The sequence below is a fragment of the Protomyctophum bolini genome (assembly GCF_963924005.1).
Source record: "Protomyctophum bolini genome assembly, chromosome: 4".
In the NCBI taxonomy this organism is placed as follows: domain Eukaryota; kingdom Metazoa; phylum Chordata; class Actinopteri; order Myctophiformes; family Myctophidae; genus Protomyctophum; species Protomyctophum bolini.
In genome coordinates, this window is record NC_137865.1 from 44,934,299 (window position 1) to 44,955,164 (window position 20,866).

The following is a 20,866-nucleotide window of genomic DNA, read 5'->3' on the forward strand; positions in this document are numbered from 1 at the left end:
AAATCAAACGTTTGAGAACCACTAGTTGGACTCCTAATGCCATATTAGTGTCAGAGTAATTAAGTGTCATGCATATTCTGAAGAAAACCTGGAGACCTGGCATTCATCAATTAAAAATAAGAACATTATAAAAGAAAATAAAACAATTGTCTTTGCCACGTTCACATTGGTCCGTGTACGGTCGGCCATATTGATGACGCCTGATAATAAGACCCTTGGTGTGCATGCATGTGTCCCCCAGACTACTCGGTGCCGATCCCTGTGTACAGTTTCCCCGTGCTGTTCATGGCGGGGTGGTTTCTGTGGTCCTTCATCGAGTACTGCATCCATCGCTTCGTCTTCCACCTGAAACCCCCCGCCCACAACTACTACCTCATCACCATACACTTCGTGCTGCATGGGCAGCACCACAAGGTACGGTACGTGCGTACCGGAATGAGTACTCGCATGTTTTACTGAAGTAAAGGTGCCAAATAGGCCTACCGCAATATAGAAATACTTAAATTAAAGTCCGGAATTCAAGATCAATACAAAGTATCAATTAGCGTTACTTTTTGGTGTTTGCCAATAAAGAAATGGAAATGTACCTTGTCCCCCGCTTGTTTAATTTTTGGATGTGCTACCTTTTTGGAATTTTTAATTCCTATTTTTTAAAGTATCAATACAGTTTGTACACCAAAAGTTTTTTTTTTATGTATATGGGTGTATGCAGAATGTCCCATTTCAAGTTTTCAAATGTATAAAAATCTTTTGAAGATAGCAGATATACAAGCTCATATAATGCGTTGCGACAAAACGGTTGAAAACCACTATTGTATATTCCATACTAATAACCCCACTGGGTTTTTATTTGAACAATGTCTTGTCAATCCTCGTTGACCGAGCAGCTCGACATAACCCTGGATTTTGTTGTTCTCTCTCCGCTGGTATCTCCCATTCTCCGCAGTCTCCATTTGACGGCTCGCGGCTGGTCTTCCCTCCGTTTCTGGCCGGCATAGTGGTGGCGGCGTTCTACTTCTTCCTCCTGAGGACGCTCCCGGAGGGCCTGGGCCTGCCCGTGTTCGTCGGGGGGCTGAGCGGCTACGTGGTGTACGACATGATCCACTACTACCTTCACTACGGCTCGCCCCAGAGGGGGTCGTACATGTACGGCCTGAAGGCCTACCACGTCAAGCACCACTTCGAGCACCCGAGGGCAGGTGAGGAACGCCCTGCGAGACTGACGGGGCTGATGGAGGATATAGAGCGAAAGGGAGAAACCGGTCACATAATGTCTGCATCTGTGTGTGGGTCACCATTAGGGATGGAGCTCGTTAAGTTTTAATCCTTATAGGATTTGTTGCTTGATAACTTAAATTCAGTTATTTAAGTTAATGTCTAGGCCTATTTTACAATAAATATATACTTTGTTCAACTTTCGACTGTCTCCTGCTCCTCATCTTTGTCATGGCAAGAGCCAGCCATGACAATAACGAGCACCTTATCGATCAGGCTTATCGAGCCGGGTATTTATCGAGCCCACTATCGAACATTTTCTATTATTTTGTGGAAAGACGGGAGACAATAATTTCTGAACAGAATCTTTTACCATCAAATACAGTAGGTTTCTAACAGACGGAAGGCAATTTACCTTTTTTTTACCAATAATATTAAAGAAACTGGTTAATATGTGTACAGTCACTTTAAAAGTTTCATTTTGTTTACCCGGGCAGTGCTGGTTGGCAGTATACACTGTTTGTGCCAGAATGGATGATTACATTTTTCTATGCTCGATAACAGGCTTGATAAGCCCAAATCTTATTGATAACGGGTACTCAATAAGCTTGTTATCGGGTTTCTTCAGGTATCGGTTATGGAGCTCCATCCCTAGTCACCATATACAGTGGGTGTGGCACAATTTACAGCAACAGTCATTCCTAAACTGTTCAGGTCGAGACGAAAAAAGAGAGATTAGATATTTGCCCAGGACCCAAACTAGTGAAAGTATAGCATTGTTTTCACATTGGATTTCTTTGATTTTTCTTTGATTTCTACTGGAAAATACTGGAAAAAAAAGAAAGAAAGAAATTCATTGAATTTGTTTTTAATTCATGAAATTGTTTCCTTTGAAATGATAATAATTAAAAACAAGATGTAGGAAACAAAACAAATTTAGGGACACTGTGAAAGCTTTAACTGGTCTCTGTTGTGTTCCTTTTCTGCAGGGTTTGGAATCACCTCCACATTCTGGGACCATCCCTTCGATACAGCCATCCCTGATGAGAAGTTCTAGAACAGAGGAGGAGCACAGGACTCCAACCATCAACCCCCCCTACCCATGTACCCCCCTACCCTATGTACTGTACCATGAGCACAGGACTCCAACCATCAACCCCCCCTACCCTATGTACCCCCCTACCCTATGTACTGTACCATGAGCACAGGACTCCAACCATCAACCCCCCCTACCCTATGTACCCCCCTACCCTATGTACCCCCCTACCCTATGTACCAGAAGTTCTAGAACAGAGGAGGAGCACAGGACTCCAACCATCAACCCCCCCTACCCATGTACCCCCCTACCCTATGTACCCCCTACCCTATGTACCCCCCTACCCTATGTACCAGAAGTTCTAGAACAGAGGAGGAGCACAGGACTCCAACCATCAACCCCCCTACCCTATGTACCCCCTACCCTATGTACCCCCCTACCCTATGTACCAGAAGTTCTAGAACAGAGGAGGAGCACAGGACTCCAACCATTAACCCCCCCCTACCCATGTACCCCCTACCCTATGTACCCCCCTACCCTATGTACCAGAAGTTCTAGAACAGAGGAGGAGCACAGGACTCCAACCATTAACCCCCCCTACCCATGTACCAGCCCACTGGCCATAGCAACCCTTGCACAAAAACTAACTAACAAACAAACAAAGAAAACATATCAAAGCAAAGTGATACATTTCTGACACATTATAAGCCACATTGCCCACTATATCGATCGCCCACTGTTCTCCCAAACAGTGTGTCGGGACCCATTTGTGGGAGCAATTCTTCTGGGTCACGACTCGAGTAAAAATACAATTTTCCTTTACTACATTTATATAAATGTAGGATATATTTATATTTTTTTAAAGAAAAGTAAAATATTTTTTATAATTGTTAAAACAAACAAACAAATCTGTGATTTTTAGTGGACGGGAGCAGGACGGTAAACGGAACATGGCGGCACAGCAGCCAGAACCGGCGACGGTAACGGCAAACGGCAAACGGCATCGATGTTAAAAAGATTTAATCTTTTTACTGTTCCGTGCCGTCGAGCAGGTTTTGCCGTTTGCCATCTACCTGATTTTGCCTGATGCCATGTGAATGCAGCATTAGACATACCATGAATAAAATAATAATAATCATATCATCATCATTTATCATCATAAAAATAGCCGATCTACAAGCTCAACAATGCGAAACAAATCAATGCGTTGTGCGTTTGGGTTCCGTGCAAACGTCTAATCTTTTTTGGGAACCTGGAAGGTTTGGAATCCACTGCAATTATAGCCAACGTCTCTTTTCACACTGGTGGGAGCTCTTTCCTATTGCATTTAAATCTCTTCATTGTGTAAATGTGTCAATTTTAAACTGTTAGCCAATCAGAGCAAGAGATCATGTCAGAGATGGGAGCCGGGGCAACAGAGGCCAACACAAACACACAGACTTGCGCACGCACACGCGAACGCACACACGCACACGTGAATTAATTGAAGTGTAAGCTGAGGACAGGATGACTTCCCTTTTCTTGACACAATATTCTTGAACTCAGGAAAAACGTTCATCAACAACAGCTGTGTCTATAGAATTTATTTAGTAGTGTCCAAATATGCCCCAGCTACTGTTTCTTTCACTGGCCAGTGGCCACCACTAAACTAGCTTGCAATGCTGCTACAACACAAACTGCTTCAAAAGCAGGAGTGTAACATCCTACAGAAGGTTTAGACGCTGTGTTTTGTCATATGAAGAAACTGTGTTTCTACAGAAACACAGAAGATATTGGCTTCAGATATTTGGATGGACTGAGGGGCATTTGATAACTTATATTTAAACTTGCGTGTCATCTTGGACATTTTTTTATTATACCCTGACCTTGTGAGATCACACCATTAAGACATGTCTCCGGTATTCTAAATGTTTTGAAGCCACTTTGGAGATGTATATTTTTCAAGCCTGTTGATATATATATCCTTCTTGAAACTACCGAGAGTTCAGATTAACTGTAAATATTTCTTACTTCAATCTCTTTTTCATTCTTTTGTCAATATATATATTACAACAAAGATTTTAAAAGAGCAGAGTTTATACCAAAAAAAGGAAAAAGAAAAAAAAAACAAGAAATTCACAGGTGAGGAGACTTGACCACTCTCTGTGATTACACAAGCCTCTGTGATGATAAGCTGGATATATGGATGTATGGATGTATGTATGTGTATGGATATTATAATGCAGCTAAAGATGAATGAAGATATTAGAGGGGCAGAGCTGAAGGTATGAGGCCGGCCTAATCAGACTTCCTGCTGCAGGGATCTCAGCGCTACGCTACAAAAATAATCATTTCATTTTCATAATTAACGTAGGATAAGGGTATTTGAGGTTGCCCTACAGATCCCCACAGCATGACGATCAATTAGGCATCTGACTGTACAGCAGGAGGTCCTGATAATGGCCAGCGGATCCTCAGACACTCTTGACATTCCATTGAAGTGTTTAAGCTCACTAAACCTAATTAAAACGTATTTGCATGCAGATGTAGAGTTCTATGAACTTCTACCGCCTTCTGCCAACATCTTCGCTTGAATTGGACCCTGAGACTATTTATACATGCATTTGTATGTAACAAATGGGCAAAAGTTGTGTTTCATAATTTCAGATCTTTTCCTGTGAAGAGTGCATATTATATGAAGTTGATTTGATCAATGTTCCTTTGCACTGACAATCTACAGTAGGCCTACACACACACCATAGAAATAAGACTACTTTTGTATCTTGTCTACACAAAGATTTACCAAGTAATTCCAGATTTAGACAAGGTTTAATCCTTCTGTATCTACCTAATAAAACAACTTCTAAATGGGTTTAAGGGGCTCCGCTCCACAAAGACTTGTTGGGTTGGGCTCTTAACTACTATTTTATTTTAACATCAAAGGAGTAATAATATATGGCTTTGGTATCACTAAGGGTAAAACGATAGTGTTCTAGTAGTTCAGTTCAGTTTTATTTTCGGAATGGTGGACATACAGTACAGTTCATACATAGCACACAATAGTTTCCATTTTTTATTTTTTATTTTTCTACTCCTTTTGAGTGTCCGTTGCTCATGTCCTGTCCGATATCCGAAAAAGGTCTAGGGAGAAGCCATAGGCTTCCCCATGGGGGTAGGGCCAATGCATTTGAAGATGAAGTTTCACAAGCTATCCCCCCCCCCCCCCCCCAACGACAATAGTCAATCTTTTGTCTAATTTACATCGCCTATCAAGTCATGACGTAAATCTGTTATGATGATGATGGCGACAATAATGAAGCATAATTATGGGGGGGGGGGAAACATTATGATGGCTGCTTTGCAAGAGAAAAATGTTTCTGGCTGTTGGAAGGAAAAAGTGCATATAGATTTTTATTTATGAATATTTATCTGAATAAAATGAAACGTTGCAACACCCTGCTAAATTATGCAGCGTGAATGACGTTGACTAAATTTGTTTACCACAAAATATATTTTTAACCTTTTATTTTGGAATTATATAAATGTCTATACAAATGCAAATGTGTTTGTGAATAAATGTCGGTCTATTTCTGAAATGCTGGTGTGTTTGTCCCCATAATTCTCATTTCACAGATTCTGAGTTGCTGTTAGCCTACTACAGTATAAGTCATCCCAATGCAGAATCCACACAACCAAACCTTACATGACAGTAAGAAATGTACAGCAAGTCATAAAAAGACACGTGCACCAATGACCTTTGAAACACCAATACATCATTTATGATGTGCATAACTAGCCTGGTGGTGGTGACTGTTCACAGTTACATGAGTTGAACGGACTAAACAGAGCACTTTGTGTACATCTCAGATAAAAAAAAAGTACTTGGGTCAAAGACAAGTATAGATACTCCTAATAATTTGTTAAACAACAAGTATAACTGTTTTTTGTTTTAGTTTTTTAACTCCTTTATATACCTTTTTTATTTGTATTCATCTGGAACATTTACAATTATCTGTCACTATTATTATTTTTTACTTATCTGTCGATTATATTCTGAAGTTATGTCAGAAATACAAAATGCCTAATCCAGTCCAGTCCAATCCAATCCACTTTATTTATAAAGCACATTTTACAACTCAAAGTTTACAAAGTGCTGTACAGAAGAATAAAACTAAATACACTGTAGCTAAACACAGAGAACAACAGCTTTTTATTTAAATATATATTTTAAAACATTTCCCCATGGACCACCTGCAGGCCTATTATGCCATGGATAGTGGTCCGTGGACTATATTGGTTAAAGAAACATGACATGCATTAGCAAGTATTACAAAAGCACAAATCATAGCCCTTCTCCCAACACAACAGTGGTCCCCATCAGGTCCTGGGGATCACTGTTGTGTTGGGAATGGCTTCACAATAAACACAAACAGTAATGCAACTTGACACCAAAGGTCAAGTTTACTAAAGTAAACTACACATTAACAAATTTAACATGAATCCAACATTAATAGAAAATGTAAAGTAAACTAACGAAGATGATAGTGCTGATAGGTCAGCATCATGTAGTATCATGTCAGTATCATGTCTGTCACAGTGAAAAGATTCTATTAAAAACAACAGAATCTGTCAGCTCCTGCACTTCCCTAAACATGTAGTGTTGTTAGTAGGAATTTCCAAACAAAGATTTTTTATTATTATTATTAACATGAGAACAGTGGCTAATATTATTGCATGCTAAACTTTCCAAGAATAAAAACCCTGCCTTTTCTCCATCGATTAACCGCCCACAGCCCTCCCCTGAGACGGGGTTTACAGAGCAGCCCAAATACGGGCAGTGTCGGTAAGCCAATCAGAGACAGGCGGGGCGTTACCATGTCTATGCTCGGACGTAGAATAGGGGGCAGCAGCGTGAGTCTGCTGCACAACTGTTTACATTACAAAATGCTTGGATTCTTCTGCTATGGTGTGGTGTGTGTGACAGGGGGCGTTGTTGGACAGTAGGACAGTAGGACCTGGGGCTGCTGCAGTAGAATTCATGGAGGAAGAAGCAGCAATGGGAGGAGCCTGCATGTAAACCAAACAGCCCTTCAGTCCACACCCTGTTTTAGCCTGGGGAAGTTTCTCCGCATTCCTGCCATAAACACTTACAGATTCACAGATTCATTTCACACACACCCACACACACACTCGTACGTACAAGGTAAGTGCATGCAAGTGGCTTGTTTCTGTTTCCCTGTTGTCAGATCATGAGATGAAGTATATATTTATAACTCTCCCTCTCTCTTTATTTGTGTTGATCCAGTCTCTGGAGTGGGTGTGGTGGACCTGCTGACTAACTGCAGCGGATCAGAATAGTATCATCATCATCATCATCATCATCATCATCATCATCATATAGGTAGGCTACTGTGTTTCCTGAGTCATGCTCACTTTTCCCTCTCTCTCACTTTACCCCTCCTCTCTGCTGCATAAGCTGCATTATTCAGGCAGGATTAGGTCTATAAGTCTGTGGTAGTGTACACCACTTTTGCATTCACTGTACATTCGTATTCACACTACCTCTGTCACTATAGTGCAGACAGACTGTTGTTCAGCTGCCATGTGTTGTCAGAGGAAGTTAAGCAGTGCACACCGCGCTTTAACCACTGTTTCCTCAAGATGTTGCACAGTCAGGGGCCATGCATAATCTCACTTAGCTGTACTGTGTGTAATATGCAGTGTACGTATTGTCTCTGCACTCCCGTCTTTTTTTAAATAAATGCTATGTTCTAATTTCTGCTGTTCACCATCATGCAACTCTGTCCCTTCATTTGGATATACCCACTAATATGAGACCATAGATGGCAATGTAGAAGTCAAGTCATATCTAGACTAGCTGATACTGATGCAGCATATTTATTACAGTAGTCAAATGTTCTGTTGTGTAACCTGCCTATTCAAATATCTGTTCAGTTCTCTAACCACTCTAGTAGCAATATATGGTCATGGTGAATATAAATGCAATATACTGTACCATATAAAATGATACAATCAAGACTGTACATACAACTGTATGAAAACAAATTACTGTACTATAACATCTCTGCTACACTATCTGGTGGAAGTATAACTCATGTGTGTACAGTAGGTATATGGCACCCGTTATTAAACAGGGCGATATAATGTTAGCCAACAAAACTATGACTTTATTGTTCATCTCTACTGTATAAGCTTAACAGTCTGTTCCAGCATGATTATAAACACCTGCTAACATTACACAGATATAACAACCACCACTCCATGGAGTATTTGAAGAACAGAACACAGTAGGGAATCGTATCGTTGTGAAACAGAACAAGAGTGGATAGAATACAAAACAATATTTTTGTCTTATTCATGCCAAATGTAATATGTTTTATTATACATTTATTTAAGCTATTTTCCCTGTCGGGACACCAAACAGATCATCAGGACCCAAAAGCAGGCACAGGATTCAATACACAAAGTTCAACAGTCTATTGAAGACTGTTGTTGTGAAGGGGCTAGGCCACATGGCGCCTGCATGGGACCCCTGGCAGAATGCAGTCAGACCACTGAGAGAGCGACTGAAGTGTGTGTGGGTGCTTGCTTAATTGTGTGTGTGTGTGTGTGTGTGTGTGTGTGTGTGTGTGTGTGTGTGTGTGTGTGTGTGTGTGTGTGTGTGTGTGTGTGTGTGTGTGTGTGTGTGTGTGTGTGTGTGTGTGTGTGTGTGTGTGTGTGTGTGTGTGTGTGTGTGTGTGTGTGTGTGTGTTGAAAGAAATAATTATGCCTTGTCAGTATTAAAGGGCCAATCTAAAAAATAAAATAAATCCAAGAGGGCTAAAGCTTAGACATAGTCCAAACAGGCTGAAGTAGAAAGGCGTTAGGGCCTAATAATGCCTTGGGCAAAGGTACAGTCCTCCAGGTACAGGCAGGGATCAAAAACAGGCGGGGTAACAGGTATACGATACAGTAAACTAGAGTCAAACTGGTCTAATCAGCAGGCAGAGAATAGTGGCATGAGTCTAGTGAGGCAATAAATACTGTGGCTACTCGTGAGCTCCTGTGGGCATAACCATATCTTTATTTTGTCATAAGTTCATAACCATAGTAGAATATATGTAGTAAAGGCTAAATATATACTTTTTAAATGTAAGTAAGTTTGTTTCTCAGCTTTCGTGGGTTCGGGTAAAAAAAATATCAATAAACGTATTAATCTTTAACATTCTTCTGACCTCTTTATAGCCTCATCATGACCTCGGTTGAAGGTGACGGTGGTGACTCTACCCAGAAGATGCAGGAAGATGAAGGTCCAGGAGACGAGGCTCTGGGGGCAGTGAGAGGGGCGAGCAGCATCGCCTCAGGGTGGACCAAAGGTCCAGAAGACGAGGCTCTGGGGGCAGTGAGAGGGGCGAGCAGCATCGCCTCAGGGTGGACCAAAGGTCCAGAAGACGAGGCTCTGGGGGGAGCTAGAGGGGCGAGCAGCATCGCCTCAGGGTGGACCAAAGTGAGCTGCCCTTGCTGTGAGTCAGATCAGGTCGAGCCGCTAGTTCTGGTGCAGCTCGGACTGTTCGTCCAAGAAGGGACCAAGAAGTGGCTCGTCAAACTTATCGAAGCTTCAGCGAAGGAGGGAGGTGAGAAATGTTGCAATCGAGCTACACGCACGCACACACACACACACACACACACACACACACACACACACACACACACACACACACACACACAGTCACACAGTCACACACACACTGCTCCCATTCCGCCTGTTCTCACCCATCCCTCTCTACCTGCCCCAGGTGCTGCATTGCTGGCCCACCCTGGTGAGGATGCTGGTGGAGACATCATCATAGTCTCTGCTCCTCGCTGTACGTTACTGCGTGCCACTGAGGAGCTGGGCCTGTGTAAGACGCACCGTACCGGAGACATGGCCGCCTTCTCCTGTCACGACAGAGACAACTTTAAAGATACTGGTAATGTGGAGCGACTTTGAACTTGGTCTAAGTCCTGCTTTTACTGCTGGTATATCCTCGAGGGAAATTAGCGAAACCTAACTGGGCCATATAGTTTTATGGTTTAAAATAATATACTTTTCCTGTATAGTTACCACACAAAGTCGTGGGTAGAGCTGCCATTTGAAAATGTTACAAAATGGTCCCTTTAAATATTATCATGTGGATATTTGAAAGGTTGTGTCATTAGAAAGCCTACTTTCCTTAGTGGAAACAGTCTGAGCCCCCCACCACACCTATAAACGGTACTTTTTGGCCGGGAAAAAAATACTTTTAGTTAATACCGATATTGCCCAGAGAATTGCCTCATAGAGAATATTTTCCTTTCGCTTTCTGGCCAAAAAGTACCGTTTATACGTGTGGTGGAGGGCTCAGAGTGCTCCCACTAAGGAAAGTAGGCTTTCTAATGACACAACCCGCCTTTGTTTTGGTGAGTAGCAAAAACGTTCTGTTTATTTACGCTAAAGAGGAGAGCCTGGTCTGCAACTCTACATTCATGCGAGTGGCGGACATTGAGAGTAACATAGCTCTAAATACAACGCATTAGAGCTATGGACCAGAGCTAGTTATAAGTTAACGTTTGCCAACATCTCTATGAGGTTAACAGTCTAGTCTACTGTGTGTGTGTATGTTAGATGACCTGCAGGTGTTCCTGACCCTAGCAGAACGGCAGTACATAGTGAAGTATGAACTGGAAGGTCTGCGTGCTCAGAGGGACCTGAGGATACCTGGCCTGTCCGACAGGCTCACCCTGCAACACCGAGACGGCATCTGTGAGTCTGGACCTTTGGCATGCTGGTAGATTACAAACATCTCTGCTTTGCATATTCCCATCAAAACCTGACTTAGACGTACAGTATCTATGTATGTACAGTAAGTACTAAGTAGGCAATCCGTAGCCAACAGCAAAAACTATTTTGTATTTTGTTTCCCTATCTGGACACATTTCTTAGTGTACTGTATTCCGATTTGGGTTTCTCTGCTGTCAAAACTGTAAGATAGTGATCATAGTGATGATAATAATTGAAAGTGTTGTAATACTAACGAGCACAGAGGTTAACTGCACCCCTCAAGCACTCGGGTCTTCTTCTTTTCGGTCCCACAAGACAATAAGTTTACGAGGCTTGGCTAGACAGCTGAACACATTGCTTTCCCTTCTCATTAAACTCTGCCACGTCCGATGCTGCTGTAGCCAGGTGGTCTCTGTGTACAGGAGTACTGCTTGCTTAGCTCAGCAGTTCTCTCTCATCTCCATTCAGTCAGGATTTTGTTATCCCTGTGCATTTGTGTACACGCTACTAGTGCACATTTGTTATTGTGCTTGTGGGTGTGTATGTTTATTGAACCTTGCGTCAATGGCCTGTAGCTCTACACATATTCAGTTATACTATAGGACCCACATTGACCTCTGGCTGGACCATAACAGTTGTGACTGACTGACTGACTGACTGACTGACTGACTGACCAATCTGGGAACAGCCTGAGCCAACTGATGAAGTTGGCTGGTTGTCCTAATATTGAACTACCGTAGCTAATCTTCCAGGCTATGGGATGCGGCTTGCCGGTTAGCCTAACAACAGAGAACAGACAAGCTGGATGCAATATAGCAATACGGATCGGGACAACCTTAGCAACCAACGTTTTATTATCATCTGCCCGCGTCTACAGTACGAGTATCTAAAAATCACTCTCGTGTGAAGTGAGGGGCGCTCTTATACATACTGTACGTACATACATACATCATCATACATCACATTCCGTGCTCAGCCAATCAAATCATCACAAATGTTGTCCCGGGCCAATCACAATTGGCGTCTTAAATACACAATTTACAATCGACAATATGTACTTTGCTCAGCCAATCAAATCGTCGCTATGGGGTGATCAGCCAATAAAAATCATCACTAAAATTCACCCAAACAAACAAAACTGGGCATTGGAGGGGCTAGCCCCTCAATAGTAGATACCATACTTAAAAATAGATATGTACCAACCGGAAAAAGTATGTACCACCCTGCCAGCCCCATGCCTTTTTGCATGCAATCACACAACAATTATTATACCATCCATTTGGATAGTTGTAAGTACTTACTGCCCACGGCACATGCAAGAGGGATAGGAAGCTAGAGAGAGACAGAGAGTGAGTGTGTCTGAGTGAAAGCTAGAGAGAGAAAACGAGCGCTACTTTTTTTTGTTCACTCACAGTTCAATGTAGAAAAGAAGAGAAGTCCGCACACAGATCTGCTCCACAGTGTTTAGTTTATTTTTAAAGACTGGGATTTTATAGATACGCAACGTTTCGGCCACCTGATGAAGGCCGAAACATTGTGTATCTGAAAAATGCCAGTGTTATAATAAAAAAAAACCACTGTGGAGCAAATCTTTGTGCTGAGTTATCTTCTTTTCTACATTGTTACTACCTTTTGTCCAGCACCAGCGAAGAACTGGATGTGTGCAATCTACCTCTTTTAAACTGCACTCATACTGTAGTTCACTCATGAAACAACATCATGATAGGGAAGATGACAGACTTTTTATTTGTAATATAGCCCCATAATGAGTTTTGCAGCCTGCATTCGTCCTTTCAAATCATGGCGTTTCATACTTGGCAGTCTTGGCCTAAGCGTACAGTATACTACAGTATAGGCTCTGACCTACATGCAGTCTTAATGTTGTATTTCAGGGCAGAAGCTGCAGCAGACAGGTGTGATAGTGGACGTGTTTCCCCTCCATGACCAGGACAAACTGAAGGCCCTCAGAAAGGCCTGGTACACATCCAATCAGCTTGCACAGCCACTGGGTAAGAAAGAGGAACATTCACACATGCATGCACGCACGCAAAGTTTTGTAAATTATTGACCAATGACAGGTGGTTAAATCACAGAGAACGTATACTGTACTATATACTGTACTATCTGTGCCTCTTCGTTTATTCAGATGCAGTCCAGGCATATTTCGGAGGCAACGTGGCGTTCTACTTCAGCTTCCTGGATTTCTACACCTGGTCTCTCCTGCCTCCAGCCATACTAGGCCTGGCACTCACTTACTTCTCAGGTACTGTGTCTGTGTTTCTGTATTCGTGCTATCGTGCGTCATGGCTGTAGGGTTAATTGTCGCATTTTTTACATAATCGTCTAATCACAATTATTTTGTCATAATTGTCATAATTGTGGCTTGAAATGTTTTCATATATAAAAAGAAAAAAAGCTGAATTAACAGATCTAGAAGCTTTGTGGAGCACTGAAAGCTTGTGTATCAGCTATTTCATTTATTTAAAAAATGCCAGTAGTTTCTTGGTATATTTCAGTTATTTGTCATATCTGCCCTGTGCACTTTTTCATTACAAAGCAAACCACACAAAAGGGGACAAAACGGTGTTTAGGGTAAACCGCACCAATGCAACTCATTTAGTTGCAATTAGTTGCATTGGTGTGGTTGACCTTAAAACCTTGCAACAAAACAAACCACACCAATGCAACTACTTGCAGCTATTTTCAACTTGCAGCCATTATACCCAATGGCAGTTGCGTGGCGAATCATTGCTGTGGTTTGGGCAAACAGGCAAACAGAAACCTAATTTCTATTCATAATGTTCCATAATAATAATAATTCAACCCAGAAAACACAATTAAAACGTCAATCACAATTATTTGTGTGACAATAAAATCGTCAACTTAATTAATGCTGACATGTTATTCAAACGTCATGCAGCGGGTGTCCAGAAGGAGGCGTTGGAGTCTCTCTCCGGGTCAGGGCAGCAGAGCAGCAGGGATGATGATGACTCAGCGTCGCTCTCGGTCAGCGGCCACATGATCCAGGTACTGTACATGTAAATACAGTAAGATAAGAGAGACCCTACAGCTGTGCTGTTTGTAAATTAACTAAGAGAGACCCTACGAGTGTGCTGTTTGTGTGTGGAACGAGCTTCTGCATTTTCTTTCTTGCCTTGATCTCCTAACCCTCGCTCTACTCTTCTGCCCTTTCTTTGTTTTCTTGGGAAAAAAATACCACGATGGGAACTATGCTCAAAAAAAGAATTTCACCCACTTTTAACTCTTTATTTTTTGAATTTTTGAATATGCAAGACGAGACACACAAGACAAACAAGGCATACAATAAAACAAAAACATCAACAGAAAAAAACTAAAAGAACAAAAGAGGTCATGGGATGTACAGCAACAAGCAACAACAATACATATTACAGACTTTTGTATTCCTTACATTCATTGACAACCGGAAAGACACAGCCCATATTCACTCCATATCCGCCCCCCCCCCCCCCCAGCTAAATACTCTATGCATTTCTCCCATCTTCTTTCACCCAGCCCTTTCTGCAGTCTTAAAGAATAGGGCATCAGTTCTAGGAGATTTAGTTGTTTCACTATGTTGATAAATAGGTCAGCAGTAGGACAATAAGACAATTCTTTTGTAACCAATTTCTTGTAATAGCTTTTTTGCTTTTTACAAGTAAAATCTTAACCCATTCTGAACGGGAACCCATTTCGGTGTTCAGCATCATGTTATGCTTTAGCTATTGAAAAATAGCAGATCTACAAGCTCATAGCGCGCCACCGAGTGGCGCGCTACGAGCTTGTAGGTCTGCTATTTTTGAAAAAATCGAAGAACGACTGACATTTTTTTAGAATCTGATCTCAGGTCAGAATGGGTTAATCAGACCAGTGTGTTGTCCAGTGGAAACCTCGTATGAATCTGATCTCAGGTCAGAATGGGTTAAGTAAGTAGAATTTCACCCACTTCTGTGACAACAAAGACGATTGTGTTGTTCTTCCATCCATCCATCCCAGGCTGTGTTCAGCATGCTGTGGTCCACCGTGGTCATGGAGATGTGACAATAAAGATGATTACATGTGTTCTTCTTCTCTCCATTCCAGGCTGTCTTCAGCATGCTGTGGTCCACCGTGGTCATGGAGATGTGACATAAAGATGATTGTGTTCTTCTTCCATCCATCCCAGGCTGTGTTCAGCATGCTGTGGTCCACCGTGGTCATGGAGATGTGACATAAAGATGATTGTGTTCTTCTTCCATCCATCCCAGGCTGTGTTCAGCATGCTGTGGTCCACCGTGGTCATGGAGATGTGGAAGCGGCGGAGCTCCTCTCTCTCCTACCGCTGGGGCTCCGGGCATCTCGCCGAGCGCTTCACGGAGCCCCGGCCCGGCTTCCACGGCCAGCTGGGGGTCAACCCCGTCACGGGCCGCATGGAGCCGCTCTTCCCCGACTGGCAGAGGCAGCTGCGCGTGACGCTGGGGTCTCTCCCTGTGGTGGTGCTGTTTTTAGGTAAGGGCGTCTTAAGTTGGATAAATTCCCCCACCACCACAACTATGTTGCACAACTATACTTCCTTTCAGCTGCAACTATCCATTATTGTGTTAGTGATAATTCATTGCAAAGTGGTGCCCTAAATTTATTTAGAAAAACATAGAGCCACTCACAACTTTGTGAGCTTGTAAATTGGCTATTTTCACTTTATTCATTTATTTGTTTTATTGATTACATTTTTGAAACTTTTTGCCTATAATGATTTGCCCAAAATAGGGATTGATTATTAACCCATTAAGTCAAGACCTATGGCTGCTTTTAGAAATGTCTTCTAAATCATGACAGTTTTCTGAAAGACCTATGTTTCTATATCAGCTCAAACCTTTTCATGTCAAGGCCGTCGACCCCCAAATGTTTTATTCCAGTGCAAAGCAAAGATTTTAGTTAAAAATGTTTTATTCCAGTGACTCTCCTCTCTTTCCTCTGCCCCGTCGCAGGCTTGGTGGTGCTGGGTATGCTGGGTTTCTACTGGGGGGAAGCCCAGGCGCAAGGCCTGCACCGGGAGTGGGACTCCTTGCTGTCTCAAGTCCTGCTCTACATGCCCTCTATAACTCACATCGTCTACACCAACATACTGGGGAATGTCTATAGACACGTAGCTCTATCCCTGACCGAGTGGGGTACGCACGCACACACACGCACGCACGCACGCATGCACGCACCACAGTGGGCGGCTGTGGCTCAAGAGGTAGAGCAGGTTGTCCAATGATCCATGGGTCGGCCGTTTCGAATCCCGGCTCCTCCTGTCTACATGTCGAAGTGTCCTTGAGCAAGACACTGAACCCCAAATTGCTCCCGATGTGCTGGTTGGTACCTTGCATGGCTTCCGCCGCAATCGGTGTATGAATGTGTGTGTGAATGGGTGAATGTAATGCACAATGTATGTAACGCGCCTTGGATGAAGGTGCTATATAAATGCACCATTTACCATTTACGCACACACACACACACACACACACACACACACACACACACACACACACAACCTAACTAACTGTAGCTGGTGACACCCATGAATCGTCAATCAAAGTCGTGTTCTTTTCCTCTCAGAGAACCACAGAGAAGAATCAGTCTTCCAAAACCACCATACTGCTAAAGTTCTGCTGGTTAGTCTCTCCTCTCCTCTCCTCTCCTCTCCTCTCCTCTCCTCTCCTCATGTTTTATTTATATACATATCCACTCAATGCACAATGCAAGGGCCATGCTCAGCTATCATGTTCTTTTCTCTTTGCCCCAGTTTACCTTCTTCAACTCCTTCGCTGTGCTCTTCCATATTGCTTTCTACAAACAGGATCTTCCCCTGCTTCGTAAGGTAATTCATCTTAATATAATTATTCTACTTTGTTCTTCCAAATTCATGATTGATAACATCTGTGTGCAAGACCGACTTCCTGTGTTATCTATCTTGGTTTCTCTCTCTCTGAAGCGTCTAGCATCTCTACTGATAATCACCCAGCTGGTGAATCAGGTGACAGAGGTGGTCATTCCATTCCTGGTGGATCTACTCATTAGCGCCCCCCGGAGGAGTGAGCACGACGACGACCCACAGGAGGACAAACTCAGGAACCAAGGCAAATTGCCAGCCTTCCCAGTGAGTGTGTGTGTGTGTGTGTGTGTGTGTGTGTGTGTGCATGTGTGTGTGTCAGCATGGACAGACTTGAGCCGACAGGCGCGGCCAAAGGAAGCTGACGCCCGACGTCTTTCCAGTGTGTGTGTGTGTGTGTGTGTGTAATATATTGTTATGTAGACTAAACCCTCACAGTATATCACAAGTGAGCCTCTCTATTTCTTGTCTTGCTTCAGGGCCTGTTTGCAGAGTACATTGAGCTCCTGGTGCAGTTTGGGTATTTGAGTCTTTTCTCGTGCGTGTACCCTCTGACAGCCATGCTGCTGCTCATCAACAATCTGACAGAGATACGGTCGGATGCCTACAAGATCTGCAACCTATTCCGCAAGCCCTTCTCTGCTCCCGTGACTGGCATGGGAGTCTGGCAGGTCAGGGGTCTAAAAGAAATAAACACAGAAAAGACTTGAATGAAGATCAATTGCTAATATACAAATAAAGATTATTATTATTCCCAGCAAGCACGGTAAGGACCTGGACGAATTAGTGATCTCGATTGGGGCCAAATCAAGTCAAACCAAGACTAGTCAGATCTGGCCCAGCATATCACCTGATTTTCAACCAACATCAATTCTGCTCACTAAGACAGACGTCCCTGGGTGAATCAGAGCGAGTCGGATCGTGGCCAGATCAACTTAAGTCATATCATAACTAGTCAGATCTGGCCCAGAATAAGCTATATTATTTCAACTGGTGAAGACGTCCTGGAAATGACGTAAAGATCATCCCCATAATATGGGCTGTGAACGTCATCATAACGTCATCATGACGTCATTTGGCTTGCTGGGTTATATTAGAATTGTCATTTGGCATCTTCAGTAGTTGCTTATGTTTGTTGTTTTCGTTTCAGACAGCATTTGAGATTCTGAGCTTTGTCTCGGTCATCTCCAACTGTTGGCTGCTACTACTGTCACCACAACTACGACAGTTCTGTCAGGACGGCGGGATCAGTGGCACAAATATCGTGCTATTGGCTGTCCTGCTGGAGGTACAGTATGAGGGGAGAGGCTGCATGGAAATATGAATTCACAATTACAGTGACATGGTTCCGTCTACTTTAAACTCTCTCATGCAGCTACATCTGTCAGAGGAAATGAATGATTAATGAAAATTTCTGAAAAGGGCAAAAAAAATGCAAAGAGTTGTATTGAGTGTGATGTTCTCTTTGCAGCATGTTCTGATCCTGATCAAGATGGTGCTGGTGTTCCTGATCCCAGATGAACCGGCCTGGGTCAGAATTCAGCGGCAGAAGATTGAGTTCAAATCCATGCTGGCCCTGAGGGAGCAGGTCAGAATACACACACACACACACACACACACACACACACACACACACACACACACACACACAGCTACATCATCAATTAATTTTTGTAACATTTCATATTTGTCAGGGCTGACAATTCAACCCGGTTAACAGATGAATATCACTGAACAAGGCCTCTCTCTGTCTCTCGCTCTCTCTCCTTCTGTGTCTCTGTCTCTGTTTCTCCAACTATTTACAGCTCTGAATACGTGCTGACATCACATGGATGAGATGGTGCTTTTCTGTTCTCTCATTCTGGTCTAGTATACGACTGAGCAGAACCACATGTATTTTCTGGGCCCATAACCCTGAAGAGAAGGAGAAAGGACCTACAATAAGGTCCACTATACACACAGACTGCTAGAATGCCACTATGCCACAAATGTTATAGCCTACAATTCAAGGCATTTGATGTCACAATGTAATATACTGTGCTTCAGTTTAAAAATGCACCTTCGTTTCACATGTACAGTCAGTGACTAAGTACACAGCGGGTTCACAGCAAGTGCAATTAATAATTTACAGCAGCTGACGTGTGTTGGAGTTTTCAACATTGCTAATTGAATGCATCACTTTAAAATCAATATTACGGTTTTGGAATGTAGGTTCTGGAAGTGTGCAATTTGTTCAGATTTAATCATGGATAATTGCAATAGAGTTGAAGTGTTGTTTTCCCAAAAAGGAGACATGCGACATGTAGTGGTGGTGACTTGCAAGCTGAGCTAGTGTCAACATTATTTATTTATTTATTTATTTTATGTTATTTATTTTTTTTTAAGTGTTTTAGTCTAGAAAGGGAATTCTGCCACGCCTCAGGCCAGCGAAGGCAGGTCCAGTGCATCACAGGAGCGGTATACACAACCGCAATCAAAAGTAGAGAACGCCATGCACTGGAGCAGCCAGGACAATAAGACTGTTTTATTGAGGTGCTAAGTATACAAGCCCGACTGCATCAAAACACAGAAAGACTGACGTTTTTCGCATCAGTCTTACTGTGTTTGTATACTTAGCACCTTAATAAAAAAAGGCTTATTGTCCGAGCTGCTCCAATGTGCCCTTTTAAAACGTTACCCCCTTTTTCTACCCAATTTATTCGTTATGCCAGTTTATTCTAACCTGACGCTGCCAGATCCAAAAAGCTTGCTACACAAATTTGTTTCACAGCTTATTGGGATCTGGGATCGCAGAAGCAAATTCGATGACGGGGCTGTTCCTTTTTTTCAAGATACATGGTAGATGATTGGATGGGAGCGTCTGTCTATCACCGTGTGGGCGTGCAAACACAACCAATCATATTGACGTGTCTATATAGCTTCACATCCGGTTTCGCACATATCCCGCCCTTAGCTCACGCTGATTGGTTCGGTACGAAGCAGATCTGACTCAGCTCAACTCCGTCAGAGATCCCAGATGAGTGTTGTGTTGGGGAATATGTTTCCCCATTACCGCCCTCATCTGGCAGCGTCAGGTTAAGTTTATTCGTCCGTCCGCACACACACACACACACATTGGTGTGATATCACTGCTGTCGTATCCTACTGACTCACCTGCCAGTGAGGAGCCCCCACCAGGAGGACGTACTGTAGAGCCCAACACTACTAGGAATACGTGCAGTATTTATAATACAGTATCCCTCCCCGAACACACTCAACAAAGCCGAATGCACCACGTGGAATTTGAACCCACAGCGCACCTCTGCAGTGTTGGACAGGCACTTTAACCACTGTGTGTGTGTGTGTGTGTGTGTGTGTGTGTGTGTGTGTGTGTGTGTGTGTGTGTGTGTGTGTGTGTGTATGTGTGTGTGTTCTCTTCTTTTGATGAATTTAGTCAAATAAAATTGGAAACACAAAACACAGGGAAGTATATTATACAATTTCAGTTGGGTTTGTTGTCTGTTAAATCCAAGCCAAAAATACTGTACATTCACAGTTTCTTTGCCTTATATTCCCTTTGTTTTATATGGTACGTTTTAATGAAGTGAAATAAAAGAGCAGTTGTTCTTTATTGACCACCAGTGTTTGTATTTTTATGAATTTGTATTTCTGAAAATGTTGTGTACCTTATATACTGTGTTAAAAGAAAGAACGGGACAAACACCAGTTATACAATATAGAACAGTATGATTATATAATGTACTGTATGTCAAAAGAAAGATCTGTCTCAATTTCTGGGTCACATGCAGCCACAGTACATAAATCTAACAAATGAATCGTGATGTTCTGCTTTTGTAGCATTTCTCAACGGGGGTGTTACACAAGAACTGTGTATCCTGTCCTGGTATGAGTATTGAAAGAAAATGAAGCATAACATACTGGGTGATAACAAGGGGATATATTGGTTAGAAGTGTACGGAAAAGA

The 20,866-nt window shown here is 42.6% G+C and overlaps 2 protein-coding genes across 2 annotated transcripts in view; both read left to right on the top strand.

Annotated features, from left to right (window-relative positions):
• The window catches only part of fa2h (fatty acid 2-hydroxylase), a 30,739-nt gene extending 28,413 nt beyond the window's left edge, over window positions 1-2,326 (top strand). The window contains exons 5-7 of the mRNA XM_080760845.1: window positions 242-414; window positions 947-1,199; window positions 2,205-2,326. Coding sequence (XP_080616971.1) covers window positions 242-414; window positions 947-1,199; window positions 2,205-2,272 — 494 coding nt within the window. The 3' untranslated portion in view covers window positions 2,273-2,326. The remainder of the gene's footprint in view (window positions 1-241; window positions 415-946; window positions 1,200-2,204) is intronic.
• Window positions 2,327-7,318: 4,992 nt separating this feature from the next.
• ano10b (anoctamin 10b) lies at window positions 7,319-20,517 on the top strand. The gene is made up of 17 exons (XM_080761102.1): window positions 7,319-7,433; window positions 7,536-7,631; window positions 9,476-9,864; window positions 10,027-10,200; window positions 10,875-11,012; window positions 12,923-13,039; window positions 13,177-13,293; window positions 13,951-14,057; window positions 15,296-15,536; window positions 16,016-16,198; window positions 16,629-16,684; window positions 16,816-16,890; window positions 17,005-17,169; window positions 17,382-17,573; window positions 18,053-18,190; window positions 18,374-18,490; window positions 18,708-20,517. The coding sequence occupies exons 3-17, from the start codon at window positions 9,483-9,485 to the stop codon at window positions 18,711-18,713; spliced, it is 2,208 nt and encodes a 735-aa protein (XP_080617228.1). The 5' UTR covers window positions 7,319-7,433; window positions 7,536-7,631; window positions 9,476-9,482; the 3' UTR covers window positions 18,714-20,517.
• The last annotated feature ends 349 nt before the right edge of the window (window positions 20,518-20,866 follow it).

Coding starts and splice junctions, on each gene's coding strand:
- ano10b (XM_080761102.1), top strand. CDS start 9,483: ATGACCTCGGTTGAAGGTGACGGTGGTGACTCTACCCAGAAGATGCAG. Junction 10,201..10,874: donor AGACAACTTTAAAGATACTG/GTAATGTGGAGC, acceptor TGTGTATGTTAG/ATGACCTGCAGGTGTTCCTG. Junction 15,537..16,015: donor TGTGGTGGTGCTGTTTTTAG/GTAAGGGCGTCT, acceptor GCCCCGTCGCAG/GCTTGGTGGTGCTGGGTATG.